The sequence below is a fragment of the Drosophila grimshawi genome, unplaced genomic scaffold (genome assembly GCF_018153295.1).
Source record: "Drosophila grimshawi isolate 15287-2541.00 unplaced genomic scaffold, ASM1815329v1 contig_1369, whole genome shotgun sequence".
Classification (NCBI taxonomy): Eukaryota; Metazoa; Arthropoda; class Insecta; order Diptera; family Drosophilidae; genus Drosophila; species Drosophila grimshawi.
The window spans coordinates 6,397,424-6,417,561 of NW_025062891.1; the positions used below are offsets into that span (position 1 = coordinate 6,397,424).

Genomic DNA, 20,138 nt, shown 5'->3' on the forward strand with positions numbered 1-20,138 from the left:
GTTAAGGACAACATGCTGTAAATTGAACATTGGAACTTCATAAATTCGATCCGAGTATTTCGCGATTTTTGCAATGACTTATCGAATTTCGTATTGATGTTATGATAAGTATGTCAATATCAATGTCACAAACAGTTTATATTTCAAAAGAAATCAAGTGATTGTTTTAAAATACAATTATAATTTGATTAAAGAGAATAAACTTCTTTCCAAATTGAAGCTCGTGTAACTTTGACAAAGTTAACTTATAAACTTAAAGTAAATTCAACAAATATTGGCAACATTTATTTTCATTATTAAGTGCTTTAATTTTACATATTTATCTGATCAACTTAAAGTAAATTAACAACTAATCATAGTTAGATCCAATTGATATTGCATGTCTCAACCCAAATTGAGTACATCCATCGATGTCTAATTGATTTACGTACTTTGAAATTCAATTCAATTAAATAGATTGAAGGATGCTTTGAGTCTTGTTCGAACTGGGCAAACAAATTGCAAATTCGCATGTACTTTTGTCTACTCATTTATTTACAATGTTTGCAGAGACAATTTAATTGATTTACCGTAGTGCCTAAGCCCAGTCAGAAGTCCAATATTGAGTGATGAGTGATGGGGGCGGGGTTGGGAGTTCAGTGTGGGGCGGGTAATTGCCACCCACAAAGGATGCGTCCACTTGTCGCCAATTCACACGCTTGCCACGTAGCCAACGTAGACGTCCGACAAGTTGCCAATATTAAACGCTTGAATGGATTTTATGGAGCATAAACAGGAAATTTGCTGAAGAATGCGCAATTTGCGAGCGACAACAAAGGAGAAACGAGTGCAAGCCAAGAGCGGGGGCAGGAAGACGGGAAGATAGGAAGACGAGACAGGATGGGTCAGTTGAATAGCGAGTTTCCTGCAAGCCATTTAGCTACAGTTACAGTTTTCATTTTCATTTTGTCAGTCTGCCATTAAAAATGACTTGAAGAATCAACATGCAACAACAAGCAGAACTTTAGCGCATGCCGAACTTTAGATACCCCTTATAAACGAACAACATAGTAAACTTAACTATGTAATGATTAAATCTTTAAAGATTCTTATTGGTTGTCAAATAGATTTGTCATTGATACAATGTTGTTCAATTTGGAAATAATAAAACTTTTCAGCTTGATGGTTCTATATAAAATAATATTAACAGATGTTAATTGTTAGATAATTTATATTATATAGGGATTGGAACCAGCTAACTCTGTGACACTCTGTTCTACCTTTACCAAAGAGAATTATCTGTTGGACGTTTCATTAACTGAGATATATATTGGCGGACCGACAATCATCGATCAATAAATACGAATGAATGCTTGCTTTGCAGAGTTAAAATTGAATTAATTTTAATCATTATATATGTATGAATACTTTGCACATTCACATGACATAATGAAGCCCTTCTTCAAGCTAATTGATGACTGCAGAGTATTCAGAGTTGTTTTTGAATGAAAAGTAACAAGACGAATGTTCTCAACAGCTGACTGAAGTTTGTCTTTTCTCTGACACTGCGTGTGTGAGTGTGTGGTCGTTGTCATGAAACCATAAAACATTAATTTCAATTGAAAGAATTTAAGACTGGAGGAAGCAGCAGTCATGGTATTCATTAGACGGTGTACGGTATTTAATAGACCCTAGTCCCTTGCCTTGTCTCATGCACATAGAAGCGCACGTAACCTGAACTGAATGGAACAGGGAATGAAATAGAAGCCGTTTGTCTATGGCTAACTGCCCTGATCTATGTATGTGTGTGTGTGTGTATGCGTGTGAGGAGTTTGGGCGTAATTCATTTGTTGGGCACAATGTTGGGAAAAAGTTAATATAGACAACAGCTGCTACCAAATACAGACAAATACACCAAAAGCTAAATCAGCAACAACAAATGTTAATTAGGAAAGGATAGACCAAAAATTACAGTTTGATTACAGTTTAATTTGTCCAATTTACATTTTATTGAATCTAGAAATCAAATGATGCCACAAAATTAAAGATAACATTTGTGTTGCACTTGCACACAAAAGAGAGAGACGGAGTGCTACAGCCAGCTCTGTCTCGTTTGCTGGTGCATCATGTGTCAAAATCTGTCAACAGCACTTAACCTTAGGCATAATTCAGTGTTCGGTGCCGAGAAAGTTGCCATCAATTTTAATATTTGAGCTATTTTTGGATTTGCTCTCCAAATGCTCGAGACTCCTTCACAAATGTGGCTCTAGTTGTTGTTCTGTTTGCTGTTGTAACTTCCGCTGGGGCGCTTTAATTTGTTTTAATGCTGTTAAATTATAATTCCCATATATAGCTATATATTTCGCCCCCGTGACGCGACTGACTGTGATAATATTTTGAGTGCTTCTCAAGTAGCTCCATTTCTCTAGCACTCATACAAATTGTCTTTGTTCTGTTTTTGAGCCATGCTGTAGTTTGGCACAATCACTAATCGAGTTTAAGTCCAATTTTAAAACTTGAGCTGCCACAAATTGTTGGAAGGTAAACCGCTTTAGAGTCATAAATTTGGCCAGTGTCAAGCTTGGATTTGAGAAATGGCTGCTTAGTAGCTGCTGTTCCTCCCCCAAGGACTGATGACTGGATATTGCAAGCAGCTGCGCGAGAAACAGCCAACTGGGAACTGAAACAAACATCTGTCTTGCTGATCCCCGATGGGTCCTTCGTTCGGGGGTGTTTTGTGTGTGCTCGGAGTCTGTGTTCAATACTCAATGGAAACAATTTACAATTTGAAACGCAAACTGGCACAACTACAAATACAGTGCTCTCAATGCCTAAAAGCAATTCTCGAAAGGAAACGCGCAGGTATATATAAGAAGATTTATTTAATCTGCTGCAAAGAACGAAACATGAAGTCAAGCCAATCAGTATCACACTTAAAAATACCTTTTTAAATAAACCTATAGCGACTTCATTTTTAAGAAAATAAAAGAGCAAGACCAATTGAAGAGGTTATGAGAAAAAGCCAAGAGTGAAATGTCAAATAAGGAGTTAAAAGTCACTGAAAGGCTCTTCTCCATATAGAGTAAGTTATAGATTAAAGTTTTGAAAAGTTAATAAAATGTATTGAATTTCATTGGAATTTGTATTCATTTTAAATAGCAGATATTATTATAATGAAATTTATAGGTTTGCTCAAGCTCAAGAGAGAGCAAAGTTCAAAGTCTAGCTGTACTGTTAAATATTACTGAGAACACACTTCACTTAAGTGACACAGAAAACGAAATGACTTCAAATGCGATTATTTGTAATAAAGCCACAATTGCCAATAAAGATGAAAAGTCGAAACGCAATTTCATACAATCTTAGGCAAATAATTCTTGTATACATTGAAGCGTACACAACAAAATGAGAAACAACAACAAAATCAGAGACTGTGGCAAGCTCTGGCATGGCGTTGAGCGGCATGAACTTCCTGTGGGCACGGCACCATCACTTGTAGGGAAGAGAAGAGAAGGGAGGAGGACAGTTCTGAGGAGAAGCATATGCTTTCGATAAATCATAAATTTACATTCTGCTGCGCTCTTTGACATAGGCTAAGGCCGCACATATGAAACGCGTTTGAAAGGAGGGGGGAGGGGTCGCGGCAGCACCTAAAAGTGAACATCAAACGAATGCAGTGCAATGGGGGAAGGGTGGTTGGGGAGCTGCAGTCGCATCCAACTGTGAAATACATAGATCAATTTGAAAGTTTAACAACTGGCCATTAGTTCTAGAAATATGATTTTCATTTTTTTTTTTTTTTTTTTTGAGGCGCATCGTAAAAAGATATCCATATTTTTACTGCTTGGGATTACAGTTTGTCAAAGCGCAGCGATGCATAAGGAAATGCACAAAGCCCTCAGCACAAAGAAGGGAGGAGTTGTATGCTTCACTCCACCCTTATATCTATGGATTTGTCATGCAACGCACGACGGGCACACGGCCAGCAGCTGTAGACCACCTGACCCAAAAGCAGGGGGGTTGATTGGACTGCTCAAATCTTGTCGGATCAGTGGCAAATTCAATAAAATCAATAGAATTGAATTCGGTTCCCACATTCTACCAACTACCAACCCTCACCCGAAGTAACCATCCCCTTGGACCTCAACCTGACCTCAGTCGGTAGTAGCTCAATGTGCCCAGCATTACGTGTCATGTCTGCATTTACCTGCCCCATTAGCTTTGCCATTGTTGCCACCAAGGAACCAAAAAGAAAAAAATCAACTTGCACTGGAAAAAAACATATTTTCTAATGTTTTATTGAGTAAAAGTACAAAAACGTTTAGAAACTATGAATTGATATATACTCGTGTGAGTTTTGATAAGATTCGTAATTTATATTTAATAAAACTAAATCTTGGTCTGAAATAAAAATATTTTACTATTCCTAATTACACTTATTCTGGAAGATAATATTTCATCAAAAGCCAAAATATAGAAGCTCTGCACATGCATACAATTATTTTAGTTGTAGATTTCAAGCAGACAAAGCATTTTTGCTATTATATTCGAACTTGCCTTGTAAATATATATAATGAAATACCAATCTATATGTTAATCAGCTGGAACGAATTGAACGGTACAGATCCACAAATAATTGGCGGCTAGTTGAAAGCTGTCAGCATTATCAAACTCGGTATCCCTCCTCCTCCTCCTCCCCCTCCCCATCCGTCGATACTGTCATTAACTTGTGGTACTATTGCCCTACTAGCTGCGCTGCGTATTATGCGCGTAAATCACGAGTCTTTCAGCTGAGTACAAAAACTTTGTCTTTTTCTTAGCGACGCTCGCCAAAAACGGGATGGAGGGGAGACAACTGAATAACAAGAAGCTGAGGAAGTTGTCTACTGTGCGCTGATAAGAATTTAATTCCTCATGCCCACAAGCAAAATGCAATCAAAAACAAAACAGACACCGAACCATACAAAAGTCGAGCGTTAAATTGCTTTTCATAGAGTATAGGATGGGGAGGGGGAGGAGGAGGGGTGTAGTGAAAAACTTTAGCTGGTCGCCATCTGTGAGACATTTTCTAAAACCGTTTTTCCAGACTCTCCAAGCAAGTAGCAGCTGCCTGACACAACAAACACTGAGCAACAAAAGTCGACTCTTAAAAATACTTTAAATATTTAGATCTAAACTCGAAGGAATAGCAAAGATGCGGTGTTCCAGAAATGCTTTGGCAGCATATGGGGAATTTAAGTGTATTCCAGGGCTAAGCTTTTTGTTGCATAGTGTAGAAGCACGGCGCCTCCCATTTTTAGAGTATATGGCAACATTTACAATTCCATAATGCAAAAGTTGTGCTGTGCAACAAGCGGCGTCACAGGATGCCAAAGGACAATGCGCATAGACAGCGGAAGAGCGGAAAAGCAGCAGCTGCCGCAGCATGTGGACAAAGTCATTTACAGCGGGCAGTGCAGCAAAATAGAAAACGCCGTTAAGCAGACATTGAACCCAAAAGCCAAGCAAAGTCCGTCCTAGTGGGCGGAGTCGAGTGTCGAATTAAAGTAAAATGCAATCAAGTTGGTTGCTTTTTCTATGCTGTAGTCTATGCAATAAATGGTCGCCACAGCCCCAAAGGAGCAGCAGCTCCCGTTTTTCGCGTCATGCAAATCGTTAATTTGTCTGTCATACCAAATGAATGATGGCTGTAGTCGAAGCAACTAACTAAATTGGTGGCTGCCTAACAGCTCGTTGCATGCAGACCGCATAACATAAAGCGTTGACAGCGCCGTTAAGCTTATGTTTAGCCAACTAAATGCTACACACACACACACACACACACACACATAGAGTTGGTCACACACAGACACGTGATATAACCCCTTCCAAATGATATCGAGCGATGTCGCGCCTCATTGACGCCGACACTGACCAGCTGCCACAGTCCGGCAGGCCGCCAGACGACATCGTGATTATACCCTAAGCCCACCTAGAAAAACCGGTAGGCAGTATAAAACACAACATTAAGTTTGTTTCACGGCAGATATATAAAATAAGCACCTCTATTTGTAATCAATTATTGTGCCTATGGAATATGCAGCTTATGAATAGTAATAGTATATATAAAGCATATATGAAGGATCAAAGTAGCCACAGACATAGATGTAACCTATTTAACACAAATATGGTACACTGACAGAAACACAGACTTAACTTGTTCCTATTTGGCAAGCACTAGACCTTACTATATATACACCTTTAAGATCCTAGATGTCTTTAAACAATTAAAGAGTTTCGCAATATGATGGGATGTTTGTTTCTGTTATGATGATGCTGCCTTCTAATAATAGCTTTAAAAGTGACAGACTTGTATGGCTATATAGAGTTGTAAATCGCTGCTCATCAAGAATACTACATGTATGTGTCGATTAAGGAGTCTACATATTAATATCAAAAAGTAACTAAGTTTAGAGCTGCACGTCTTCATTCGTGACAAAATGAATAAATTGATTGTCCAGCTAAATTATGAATGCTTCTGGCTTAGCTAATAAGTCTTTAAATAGCTTAAAGAGTATGCAGCTGTCGGCAACACAAGCAGCTTATTTTTTCCTAATTGTTAATTAATACATCACGCACACACACACACACACACACGCAGACACACACACACACACACGCAGACACACACACACAGCGATCACTTTTAAGCGGCTTAAGTGCGTTTGGAGTAGCCCTCCCGCTGACTGAAGACTCCGCAATGTTTTTCCATCGTCATTATGCATTAAGCTATTCCAATGTGCGACCCTTTTGGTCAGCCCCAGCGCAATCTATGAAAATACATACATACATAAATATATTTCATAGATATTGGTATGGAATTGATTTATAACTTGGTGCAACTTGCGACACATTTCGATAATGTTATCAGTCGCATCTATCTTGGCGGCATTCACAACGCCCCAATTCGCCTCACTCGTCGTCGGCTATTGTAAATGTGAAACATATCTTATCACGTTTTTGTAATCGATAACTGACTTCGATTTCCATGTAACTGATTTATGTGCAGTGGCAGGGGTATAATAACTGAGTGCCTTTGACGGGGCAACAACTTGACTGCAGTGAACCAAATTTATCTGTCATCTTTACAAAATGTCTAACAAAATTCTTTTGTCTTTTATCTTTGCAGGTAAGATGCGTTTTAAGTCAACTGGAATGTGAATGAGTAAATCGGCCAACTTGGCAACTCTATTTAATTGAATACGATGGAGGAGTAGGCATTTAAATGAACGCAAGTCGAACACAGAATACTCTATCCATACAGAATACTCTATTTTAAGCGACGTTAATTCTTTGATTTCGTAGAGCAAACTGCAATTGATACTTGCGCACTTACCACAAAATCAGATGAACTTAGTACGATAGCTAAACCAATGCCTACATTTAACACATCAGTTATGCCACATACACACACGGCTCTTTAGTGTGGGATATGAAAACCGCTTAGGTAATCTTCAAGTGGCTGACAGGCTGAGTAGTTGCTTTTGTTTCTCGCATAATGGCACTGGGTACATTTTCCATGCCATTTTCCATCTCATCTGCACTTGGCATCCACATCAGCATCAGCATCATCATCATTATGAACAAGTTCTCGTTTTTCCATCACATTTCTGTAGAAAGAGACGCGTCATAAACCGTTGCTGGCTCAACACCATTGAATGGGATTTCTTTCAGGCTAAACGAAAACAAAAGCGCAAGAAACAAGAAAAACCAATAAGTTCTGTCCATTGATACAAATCGAAGCAAAACTGAAAAGAGTGCAGAGTCTGCTGATGATGACAATGCTGGGTATGATTAACGAGAAAGGACCTCGCGGAGAATGCATCTAGCACAACTTATGCAATCTGCTAAGACAGCAGCTGAATAATATATTCTGTAACTCTGCGAGCTGCGTGCCACACATAGCTGGACTGCTTGCTATTCAATGTGCAACGTGCAGCAGCAGCAACAGCAACAATGACGACACAATGCTCAAGTGGGCGTGGCCAAAGCGCCTGCCTGCCTGCCTGCGTGCCTGCTTGCAGCCTGATAAAATTTTAATCATCATCCGTTGGCTGAATCCTGCAAAGTTTACATTATAAATTAGCCAACAGAGCCAGAAAGTAAATGAAAGCTGCTCGACAACTTGGCCAAATGAATTGTTGGCTGATTGCGTTTCAGCGCATTTATTGCTCGTAATACTTTTGGCAGCGTCCTATTACAGCCAGCAGCTATTTAAGTTGCTCAAATACAGACGACAATTCAGCCAGCAGCAGTCAACTCTCCAGTCAAAGTCAAAGGCTTTTGTTGTCGCATTAGCAGCCTCTTCTTCTTCTTCTCGGCTGCCTGGCCTGGACGGGCCTTTGTCATCTTGGCGCATTTCTTGGGAATTGCAACATGGCTCGTACCATTCAATTTGTATGCAGGCCCAGTTGCCTCATATGTACGATAACAGCCTCGGCCTTAACCACCTTTATTTATATGGCCGACAGACTGAGTCGACTGAGTGGCGCTTTCAATGCCCGACTCAAACAATACACACACTTATCTGTATATATATATATATATATATATATATACATATATCTGCATGCTTTATGCTTCTCAGTTCCATTTACTATCTGTGCATCTCTTTATATATTGTCTCGCTGTCTCTTTCTAATATGCTTTACTGCTGTTTCCTCCTTTCTCACACACAACCAACTATCCGCATTGTCATATCTTTTGGCGATAAACTTGTCGCTGCGCATAATAAAATTTGTTGCCTCTCAAATGATGTGCCACACTTAGATGACTATCGCTGTAGAAGAACAGCAAATCCAGCTGAGACTTCTTCCATACGGAAAGAGGAAGAACTATGCTGTAACTAGTACTTCGGCTTTTTGTTCAGTATTCCTGCGTAATTTGAGCTTACTTTTTCTATTGTCATTGTCAGACAAAGGTCTTCTACTCCTCCTACTCTTTCTACTCATTTTATTTGCGTCATTTGCTTAAATTTCATGGGCCAGCTCAATATATACACAAAAGCTGTTTTTTGGGCTAGTCCAAAGTCGCCCTTCCTAAGAAAATAAAAATAAAAAAGAAAAAGAAAACCTCTACTTAACAAAAAGTAAAATGATGTGTTGTATGCGATTCTCGGCTGGGAATTACCCTGCACTGGGATCTAAACTTTATATTTAAGAACTCTTAAAAATTATTTATAAGCATGGGCAAATGACGCATGATCCTCAAATTGCAAACAATTGCTCTACTCCCAAAAGTACCATAAATGAAGCTGAAGGAAGACATAAGCCATTAAATATGCACTGTATATAAAAGTGATATTATGTCTGTCCCGAAAAGAAGTGATTAACAAGACTCAAGGCACCAATTCCAGAGGCACAATTCAAGTGTATGGATGTGTTTGTAGTCTAATTGCAATAATGGTATAAATAAATAAATACAACTAATAAAACAAGGGAAATACAAACCTGAACACTGAACCTAACAAGGACCTCCTTACTTCTGCTCAGCTACCCCTTTGTAGTTGGTTTGCTGGTGATGGAAGTGCTTGACTGCCAATCGATAGTTCGTCTGTTTGTTAGCACAAAAAGTTTTTTTTCTTTCAAATGTAAAAACCCCCTTGAAAGGAGAGAATTAGCAGCAAAAAGGATATTTGCCCTTTAGAAATTTCTTACAATTCGTGTACGATTCGCTTTGCCATTTTTATAGGTACCGTGTGTAAAAACTATTGCCGTATTTTATTTATGCACAGCCAGGATACAAAACAGGCGTCGGCGTTCACTGAACCGAACACTTTGAAGGAGTCGGGTCGAGGCGGAAGGAGACAGATGGAGGAGTGGCAGTAGGGGAAATGGTTGGCAAGCTCATAAATTAGCTGCAAACCGCAATTGCTCAATGACAAAACGAAAAGACACTCACAGAATAGAACTGAGAGTGGGAGGTGAATGAGTTGAATTCATTTGTGGCACGGGTATCACATAAATCCTGGCCAAGACCCATTAGGTGTTTGATGGCTGCTTGTAATTAGCATAATTGAAATGTAATAAAAGGAGTGGAAGCTGATTGAAAGCAGCTGCCGCCTGTTCAGTTGTGTGCGGGGAACGGGTTCGATGGGAACGGTGCAGCTAAAGCAGCAATCAAATCAACTGAAAGTTGACTTTAAAGCTGGCAAATTCAAAGTGCAGGCAAAGCCAATCGCAGCCACCAGAGAATTTGTTCGGGAGAATGGATTCTGTCAGTGACAAAGCGGATTCGCCCTTTGGTCAGATGCCTGATTTCCTTTACCCGACTCCACCGACTGCCCCGTTCACCATGTCCATTGATGTTTTCACTTGATGCGACAATCAGAGCATGGGGAATCTGAGAGGGGGGTTGCTGAACAACCCCGGTTGGCAGCCACTGGAGTCTGGCTATGTCGAGACTGTGTCCTCTAATGGTAGGCAGACGTTTATAATTATATTTGTGCAGCATTTCGTGTCGCCTGGGCAAGCGCAAAAGAGCAGACAGTAAAAGTGGTTCACCAGCACGAAGGGAGGGAGGCGTTGGAGCATTTGGGGGCTGACTGGTTGGATAGGTTGTTGTGGCATTATGCGGCTTCACTTATCCTGTCGCCTTTTCAGTTTAAATCTCTACACGCAGCACAAACCGCCAGCCTGCCTGCCTGTCTTCCTCGTTTGTTAGCTGTTTTTGTCGCCCATAGCATCAGCCGTTCTGGCCGTGTTTTATTTTATTTTTTTTTTACCGGTCCTGACCATTTTGCGGCTTCAGCAAGGCGTCATTTTAAAGCGAAATGTGTCGCTTGAAGTGTTAATCAAGGCAACCAAAAGCTGTCGTCTATTATCAAAAAAAAAAATTAGCAGCAAATATACAAAGACTTTTTGGCATGCAGGATTGGCCAATTATATAGCTAATTGAACTAACTGTTTTTCGTAATGCTTGATAGATTTAAAATTTCCACTTTGAATAGATTTTAAAGTTTTTATAGTTGAACGCAACTCTTTTGAATAACCTTAAAGCTAGAAACTTGAAATTTGGAATATATATTAGTCTCTGTGCGCAGAGCCGACAAGTGTTTGGGGCGCCATTGCCATGCCATGCCATGACTTGAGGGGATAGGATATCGATAACATCGACAATGACTATTCTTCCACGATTTTTGAGTTAGACTCGCCGAATCAATTCAATTCAAGATGTATTCTTCTCACTTATTTAATTAATCTTTGTGCTATATACTTAAATTAACATTCATTATATCTAACTATTCCTGCTTTCGTTTCCATTCTTTTTGATTTTTTTAATCACGTTAACTGTAATCGTTATAATCATAAGTTTTCAATTTAATTGCATAACATTAAACGTTTAATGTCGCTGAAAAAACAGATTACACTCGTTGAAAGAAGTCGCATTTCTCTACACTCCCCATCCCGCTCCCAGCTTAATAAAATATGCATCTATATATATATATATATATATATATATAGAGGAGAAGGGAATTCATTGCAATTGGTTTCCTCTTGTGCACTTGGCAATGCACAATTTGGAATTGCAGCTGGCTTTGGCTGCATTTCACACGCCGCTGCCCATTCGAAGTCAACGAATCGAGTTCACACGCACAACGAGGAGAGGCGATGCCCCAAAAAGAGGCGCGGAGGGTGATAGGTAGTGCAACGTGGCAGACACATCCGCCAGCAACTTTTTGTGCTGCATTATTTGTTTTTTTTTTTTTTTGATTTTCTTCACTTTAGCTCATTTCGTTTGGCTAACCAAATGGAATATCAACACAAGCCCAGCGAGAAATCGATGGATGAAGCTTGTGCCGCTGACTCCAACTAATACTCTTGGCCGTATCCGCGTTTTGGGCCCGAGCCCAAGGCTTTGGGTCGCGCTTGTGCGATGCACATTTCTCGATAGAGCTCAGACAGCAGCAGCAGCAGCAGCTGGAGTTGGCGTTAGCCAGGCTAAATGCAAATGCAAATGCAATTGAGTGCAGCGTGCCTGGCTCTATGTAGATTTTGGCCAAGACGATTCAAGCATTTGGCCCGCATTTTGTTTTTGCTTTTTGTTGCTTATTGGCACATTTTAACCCTTAGTGCCGGCTGCTGCGCATAAATTTTTTGCTAACGATAAGCGACTCCTTTTTGCACCAGGCACACATACAAACTAGTCACCCAGCTGCCCCACATCCCCCGTTGCGCCCCAGTCTGCGCCTGTCTGCCCAATTTAACCTTAAAAGGTGCTACCATTAGCCCGCTCTAATGGCCTTTTCTCTCAGCACAAGATCTTTGCCAGGCGATAGGCATATTTGCTAGCTGCTTCTTTAAATATTTACCAATGCTGTTGTTGTGCATTACATACACACACACACACACACACACACATACTCACAATGTACATACAATTTTGGCTAATTGCGCGCTTCGTAGTTGCGTGTTTTGAGTCAAACGCTTTGCATTTTGGCAATTTTGCAGTTTTCTCTTTTAAGCCATATGCAAATTTGATTGTTTTTCTTTTTTTTTTTTTGTTATGTTGCCTTGGGAGGGAGGGCAGTGGGCGTGGGCGTGGGCGTTGGCGTGACTGGGGCAAGTAATAAGCTTGGTGCAGCAGCCAACTACAAAAAGTCTTGGCAATTAGCCAATTGATTTAAGCAGGAAAAAAACAACACTTTTCGGGCCAATATCCAGTTAAAGAAGGAATAAGCCTGTTTTCTCATTTTGGACACAAATTTTGTGCGCGTATGTGTGTTTTCGACAGTGTTTTTCTTACAAACTGCTAATTTTTTTATCGTTTAGTTTTGTTGCTGTCGCCGCTTGACAACAACATTTGCATATTGTGTGTTGCCAGAGTAAATGTTGCATGTTGCTGCTGGCTTGGATTGGATGTGGATCTCTAGACATGGATGGAGCTGTTGCTGTCTAGTTGCAGTTGTTGTTGCTTTTTATCGCTTGCAAATGATAAATCGTAAAATATGCAAATTCATTGGAAAATCATAAATATTCATGCTGTTTCGCCATATAGGAGATGTAGAAGAAGTAGATGCAAGCGGTCGCTGATCTGGTCGTGGCCTTAAACTGGCCTAGACTGACTGGTTGCCAAGCTGACTGATGTGCTGGCTGTCACGAATGCTGGCAGCGTGTGTCCACCGTCCACCGTCCACATAACTGTACCAAAATGTTAAATTGCTTACATTGTTTTTTTGTTGTAAATATTCAAAGTTTTGCTTAAGTGCTTGAGACAACATATTTTCTATCAAACTCTTTATTTCTCTCTCTCTCTCTCTCTCTCTCTCTCTGTCTCTCCCGTGCTCTTCGAACACACAATATAAATATAGTCTCTTCTTTGCACATCATTCTTAAACGTTTGTCATGCAACGCTGCTCTGCTCGCTTAGCAATAATTTCGCTCGCAGCTTGCACTTCTCTAAACTGTGGACAAGTTACATTTTGTGTGTGGCTGTTTGGTTTGCATTTTCATTTGTTGGACTTACCGAATCAAGACTTTTTTCTTAATATTATGTAAATTGAAGCTGTGCGTGACTCGCACATTTTGTGTATCTTGTTGTTGTTGTTTCAGTTGCCTGAGTTGCGACGGTTTGAACAATTAAAGTCAATTAAGTCAAAACGCATATTTAATCAAAAAATTGTATTCCACATTTTTTCATTTCGCTCGGCTTTTCAATTTCTTTGGCTTCAATTTAAAGTGAACGCTTTTTTTTCTGGGAAATGAGCGCATAAATCTGTCTAAATTATAATTGTTTAATTTGATTCAATGAGCCAGCCAACGGCTTCAGGCCAGCACAATTAAAGCAAACCCAAAAAGCGTAAAACGACAAAGGAAACATGGCAGGGGAAGTGGGAAGTGGGAACAGGGGAGTTGCTCAGTTGTTGATTTTTTTGCTGACGCAGGAGATAACTCAATTAAACAACAACGGCCATTATAAATATTATCATATTTTCATATTTTCCACAATAAGTTATATATGCTTTTATTTCCTTAATTAAAATAAATATTACTCAGCCCATTTGCGCCACGATGCGTCGGGAAATATGTGAAATGTGAAATAAAAGCCGGCGGGCTGTGATGTGATTATGTGTGATATATGAGAGAGCCCACATACCAAAATTTGCTGACTCTTCCATTTATTGCAGTTTGCTGGGGCATTTGGGAACTGTTCCCATGTACAAAATAAAGTAATTAAAGCACTTTTCCCGTTGTTAAAGACTTTGCATACAAAAGCAGCTTTGGGATTTGGCGTTGTAAACATTTCTATTTGCCAAACAACTCCGAGGAGACGGTGAAAGAGTGTGTGTGCTTGGAGGACCCTCACTTTCTCCCTCTCGCGGAGCCGTGGTGGTTGGTAGTCCATTATGCTTTTACATATTTTACAGCCTACACTGCCTCGATAAATGTACAACAAATCTTTTCAAGCGCAAAATATGCAAAACAAAAAAAAAAAGAAAACAAATTCTGACAAAATGCTGGTTTGTGTGGAGGCAGACTGCAAGGAGGGTGAAAATGGGGGGTAATCGCATAATGCAACAAACCTTTTTTTTTTTGTTGCCACAAAAACAAAGGACAACAAAAGTTTAGTAAAATGTATACACATATAAACAATTCTATGATCATTTTGCGAGCTGCAATTTTTGCCGAAATTAAGCAGAGTAAATGGAAATTATTGTGTTGAAGGAAAGTTACAGTTTTCTGAAGCTTAAATCAAAAACACAAAACTGCAAAGTTTGATTTAATCGCAAGCTTTGCGTTTACGGATTAAGGAAGACCACATACGATATGGGGAACTTAAAGTTTAACATTATATACACTCTGGAGGAAGTTGCATGCGCAACTCGTACTTAGTTATAGCCACAGACCCGCACAGGAAGCCAAACAGACAGACAGACGGCTTAAAGCAGTTGAGTGTGGCATTAGCCAGCAGCAAGTTTTGCCTCATTTAATTGCCAACGACACAAGCGGCAGCCGACAAAGTTTCCATATGCCACGGCGCCAATGCGGTTTCCTGAGCACCCGTCGAGGCGGAGTAAGCTAGGGGTAAGGAGGGTTAAGTGAAAGGCCCTGTTAATGGCGACGATACGAAATTTACAAAATTTGATTATGATGCTGAGCAGTGCGGAGCAGGTCGGATCCAAGAGCAAGTTTCAGTTTGTGTGCAACTTCATTTGTGGCCAGACCAGACAGCTGAAGCAAAAACGCATATAAATTGGTAGATGGCTCTCAAGTGCCCTGCCCCCTTCACCCTCGTCCCAAATCACTTATTGGATGTTAAGATTTATCCAATTAGCATTTAATTAAAATTTCGTTTTTGATTTTGTTGCTTATTTTGACATACAAAAATAATGTTGATAATTGATTGCATCGAATGCATTTTATGGCCACAAGGCTAGTGGGCGTGTCAACTGCCCTTTACATTTTATTACGACTGGCAACAGGGAGAGAGACAGATAGAGATAGATAGAGAGAGAGAGACAGAATAGGAGATAAGAGCTTTTCACGATTCCAATTCGAACTGCAGCGCAACACTAAAATAATAATTGACACAATTCCGGGAGCTGCTGCCACAGAGATAACCTCAATTTGACTTTCGAAATTGGATCCGTAGCCGTATCTATGGCAGCGTCTGTATCTGGGAAATGTGAAATGCATAAATATGCATACATATGTATGTATGTATGTATGTATAGATGTATATATGTATGTGTACATACCTATACAGCGAAAGACAATAAAAATCAATTCGAGCAATAAAAACATTTTAATTGAACGCGCCCCGCCGCTTTACGAATTTTGATTGTGGCGATGTCTCTATTTGATTTAGAGCAGCCATTATGTTTTATGTATTGGCATATTTCTGAAATTATTCAAAATGCAGCTGCGCCTGCCTGCTTGTTGCCTGTGCATGATTGTTGTTGTTGTTGTTGTTGCTGTGCCATAAATGCGGGCGTGGCCGGTCCGATGGCCCATAATTGAGACGTGCCACAAAAGTGCAGGTAGCACGAAGGAAAGTGAACTCAAAATTCGTTTGAAATCCAATACCAGAGACACGTAAGACTTAACACAGAGCAAATGTCAATCAAAATGCAGCTGTAGGCAAACAGAACGCAACACAACGAGCAAAGTAAGTAAAATGTTAACAAGACTGAGAGAGAAACACAGAGAGAGAGGAAGAGAGAGGGAGAGACAAGTGGCCTATAAGGGTTAGACAGCAGTTATGTTTGGTCTCTGTGCAGACCAGCAGCATTCAACGTGTTTAGCTGATGGAGCTGCGCCTAAAAGGCGTCTCTAAAAGCTAGTTAGAGCCGACTGAAAAGTGTAGCACAGTTTAAGCATACCCTGTAAATATGTAACACTCCTCATAGAGTGAGTAATTAAAAAGTACACTAGTTAATTATTTCGTAACTAAAAGTTAATTTAATTAACCCAAAGTTCACGTTCTGCTCTCTGCTGTTGACTAACTCTTCGAATAAAATACGAAAGACTGGTTACAACAAATAGTCAGCGACGATTTTATATTCCCAGTTTAACATTTAATGTTCTACAGGGTGTCTGCATAAAAAAAACTTAGGGTCATGTCTCGTATGACAAACTGTGAGCAAATTCACAGGGGTCGAGTGAAAGGCGAGAAATACGACAGCCAAAGAGTCGTGGGGCTCATATAAAACCACCAAAAGGCCAACAACGAAAGGCGAGAGGAAACTTCACTAAAGCGAGCAGAGCAATAACCATAAAAGCCACACGTCGGGACTTTAAATGCATGGCTTCCCACCAGCAGCAGCTGAATATGAGCCAGACAGAAATGAAATAGAAATTCAGATTGAGTTGGAAATGGAAATGAAAATGCAAATGAAAATTAAAGCGAGAGTAAAAAATTGCGGCAATCAATGAGTAAAGAAATGCGACAATTTCTCGGCTTGCCATTAGCTACAGGACCCGTTAAGTAGTTGGCTACGTTGTTCTCCGTCCGTTCTGTTATTATGTCGGGGCATCCATCAGTTCGAGATCCCAATAAAGTCGGAGCAGTAGAAGCCGGCCCTCAACCCATGCAGACAGCCAGCCCAGCACGCCTCGTAAACTTGGTTAACTTCAGTGCGGAACCTGAAACGAGGCGGAAGTAAAACAAAGCACGCAAATTGCCAGCATACCTCGCACACAGGCCAAACTCAAAAGGTTGCGATTCTGGCTGTGACTGTGGCTGCGAAGGCGAATGCGAATGCGAATGTGAATGCGAATGCAAGTGCCAGTTGCAAGTTGAGTTCACGTGCGGTCAACATATTAGTACTTGTTCTCGCATACTCACGATGGAGTCTCTTTTCCTGCTAAGTGGTGCGGGTGGTGGCAGGCAGCCAATGAACCCCATTTTGCCAGTTACTTCACCTGCAGCAGCAGCAGCAGCAGCCTGTGCATTGTGCCACTCATTTGCACAGCTGGATAAATTTTGTAAATTATGAAAGCTGCCGCATTGCACAGAATCTGTCCAACTCCTTGATGCCTAATTAATGCTACTCAAATGTACCTATATACATACATATATAATTTAAAAGGCGATGCTGTCGCAGCATGTCAAAATAATGGGGCTAAAGCACTGCTTATTTAGCTGTAATGTGGCACTAAGTTGAGCGGCGACAAGTGCTGTTCAAAAATGTTCAAAGCATTTCTTAGAAAAATGTCAGAGTCTACAAAAAGTAAGTGGGTGCAAAAGAGTTGTTTTTCCTAATGAAATGCTCTTTTAATTATACTAGGGAACTAGGATTTACAAATGTAATTTAAAGGAAATATATTCCTTAAGATAAAGCTAAAAAAAAACGTTAACCACTGCTTTATAAGGCCAAGATCAAATCGATGGCAACCAGATGTAGACTTACAGAAAACCATAACCACGCGATACAAAGCAACGGTCAACTACAATAATGTTATGAAGACTAATAACCCTGTCATAAATATTTTAAACAAATAAACTAAATAAATCTATCAAATTCTATAGATAGCTAACTGTTGAGATATCTTTTAATGCTCAATTGTAGCTAATTTCCAGCTTGTTGCTGCCAAAGTGCCAACACTGAAGCATCGTTAGTTCGGCCTGCTCAAGGCTTAGTCTCGGGCTTCGATTCCTGGCGTTGTAGCCCTTAAAGTATGTTAGATATTCATTGGCAGCAATGGCAGCCTTTCAAGGACTGGGGCCAAAGTGGAAATGCAAATATTTGTCTGCCCCAAGGGCGTGTTGAGAAGGCGACAGAGAGCGGTGGAAGGGAATGGGTGTCGGGGTTGCTAGGAGCGACTTTTGCAGCTTTAATTATTCAAGTTGACAGATTGCGTCTGAAGTGAGCGCGCGTGCTCCGACCGGGTCAGCCAGTCAACCATGTGGGGGTGACTTCTGCTTGACTACAGCAACAACAACAAACATCAACTTATTCTCTCTTTCTCATTGTTTCTTTGTAGCACTCACGTTCACGCTGGAGCCGCAGGATTCTGTGGTGCCCGAGGGCCACTCGGTGTTGCTGCAGTGCGTCGGCAAAGCCTTTGTCAAGGGCAAGACAACGCTGACGGCGCCGCCGACAAGTATTCGCTGGCGCGGACCCGATGGCCAGGATTTGGGCGTTGTAGGGGATACTTTTCGTACACAGCTGAAGAACGGCTCCCTGTACATTAGCTCCGTGGAGGAGAATCGCGGCTTGACTGGCGCCTATCAGTGTCTACTGACTGCCGAGGGCATCGGCAGCGTGCTCAGCCGTCCAGCCCTGGTGGCGATCGCCCGCCAGCCGGAACTAAATCAGGACTTCATTGAGACGTATCTACTGCCCGGTCAGACAGCCTATTTCAGGTGCATGGTGGGCGAGTATGTGTGGCAGCCGGGAGTGAAGCATACGGTGCAGTGGTACAAGGATGATATGCCACTGCCGGTGGACAAGTTGCGGATGGTGGTGCTGCCAAATGGCGCACTCGAGATTGACGAGGTCAGTGCCAGCGATCGAGGTGCCTATCAGTGCAACGTGACCTCGGGCAGTGTCTACAAGCTGAGCAGCAAAACCAATCTGAACCTCAAGAAACCCTTGGAGGCGGGCACGGACCATGCAGTGGCACCGTCATTCCTTGTTGGCCCCTCCCCGAAAACGGTCAGCGAGGGCGAAACTGTTACCCTGGACTGTGTGGCGAATGGTGTGCCCAAGCCGCAAATCAAGTGGTTGCGCAACGGCGAGGAACTGGATCTAAATCATCTCGATTCACGTTTCTCCATCACCGGCACCGGTTCTCTGCAGATCTCTGGCGCCGAGGACATCGATTCGGGCAACTATCAGTGTCGGGCCAGCAACACCGTTGACTCTCTGGACGCACAGGCCACCGTGCAGGTGCAGGTGCCGCCCAAGTTCATTCAGGCGCCACGCGACAAGACCGCATCGGAGAAGGAGGTGCTCAATCTGGAGTGTGCCATCCATGGCAAGCCCAAGCCCACGATACGCTGGCTCAAGAACGGCGATGTCATCACGCCCAACGAGTACATGCAGTTCGTCAACGGACACAATCTGCGCATCCGTGGACTGCTCTACTCCGACGCCGGCATGTTCCAGTGCGTCGGCACCAATCCCGCCGGCAGCGTTCAGGCCTCAGCGCGTCTGCGTGTCGTGGCCCCAGGAGGTAAGTTCCACAATGTACCTAAATATGTATGTAGTTGTAGAGCTAACTTGGTGTCCAGTAATCTATGCTCCGGCTTACGCAATTGGTGCCTCCCCCTTCCCCTCTCTCTCTCTCTCTCTCGAGATCTCCAAATGTACAAACTCAATTAACGAAATTAACGCCTATCCCCAACCTTGAAATTCCCACAGCTATTGTAAAATAATTTCATGTACTGTAAAAAAAAGATATATATGTATATATATATATATATAAATTGTGTGTATGTGTTTGTTATAGTTTATAAACTTTGTTAATTTCGTTGAGGTGCTTAATTCGCTTTCTCCGCAATAAGTTTGATGACCTTTTAAGTCGAATTTTGACATGAAAAAAACGCAATGTTTATAAAGTATTACGTGGTATCTACAGTATCTAAATATCCCCTGGCAATTAATTGTAGTCCCCCACTTATATTCGGTGTATATTTCTCGTCCTTAGGCCCAAATTGTGAAATAGAAAATAAAT

The 20,138-nt window shown here is 41.2% G+C and overlaps 1 protein-coding gene across 4 annotated transcripts in view; it reads left to right on the forward strand.

Moving 5' to 3' along the window:
- The window catches only part of LOC6561249 (neogenin), a 44,418-nt gene that overhangs the window by 18,314 nt on the left and 5,966 nt on the right, over positions 1–20,138 (forward strand). For all 4 annotated transcript variants that reach the window (XM_032734113.2, XM_001987613.3, XM_032734116.2 and 1 more), the window contains exon 2: positions 18,444–19,637. In XM_032734113.2, coding sequence (XP_032590004.1) covers positions 18,444–19,637 — 1,194 coding nt within the window. The remainder of the gene's footprint in view (positions 1–18,443; positions 19,638–20,138) is intronic.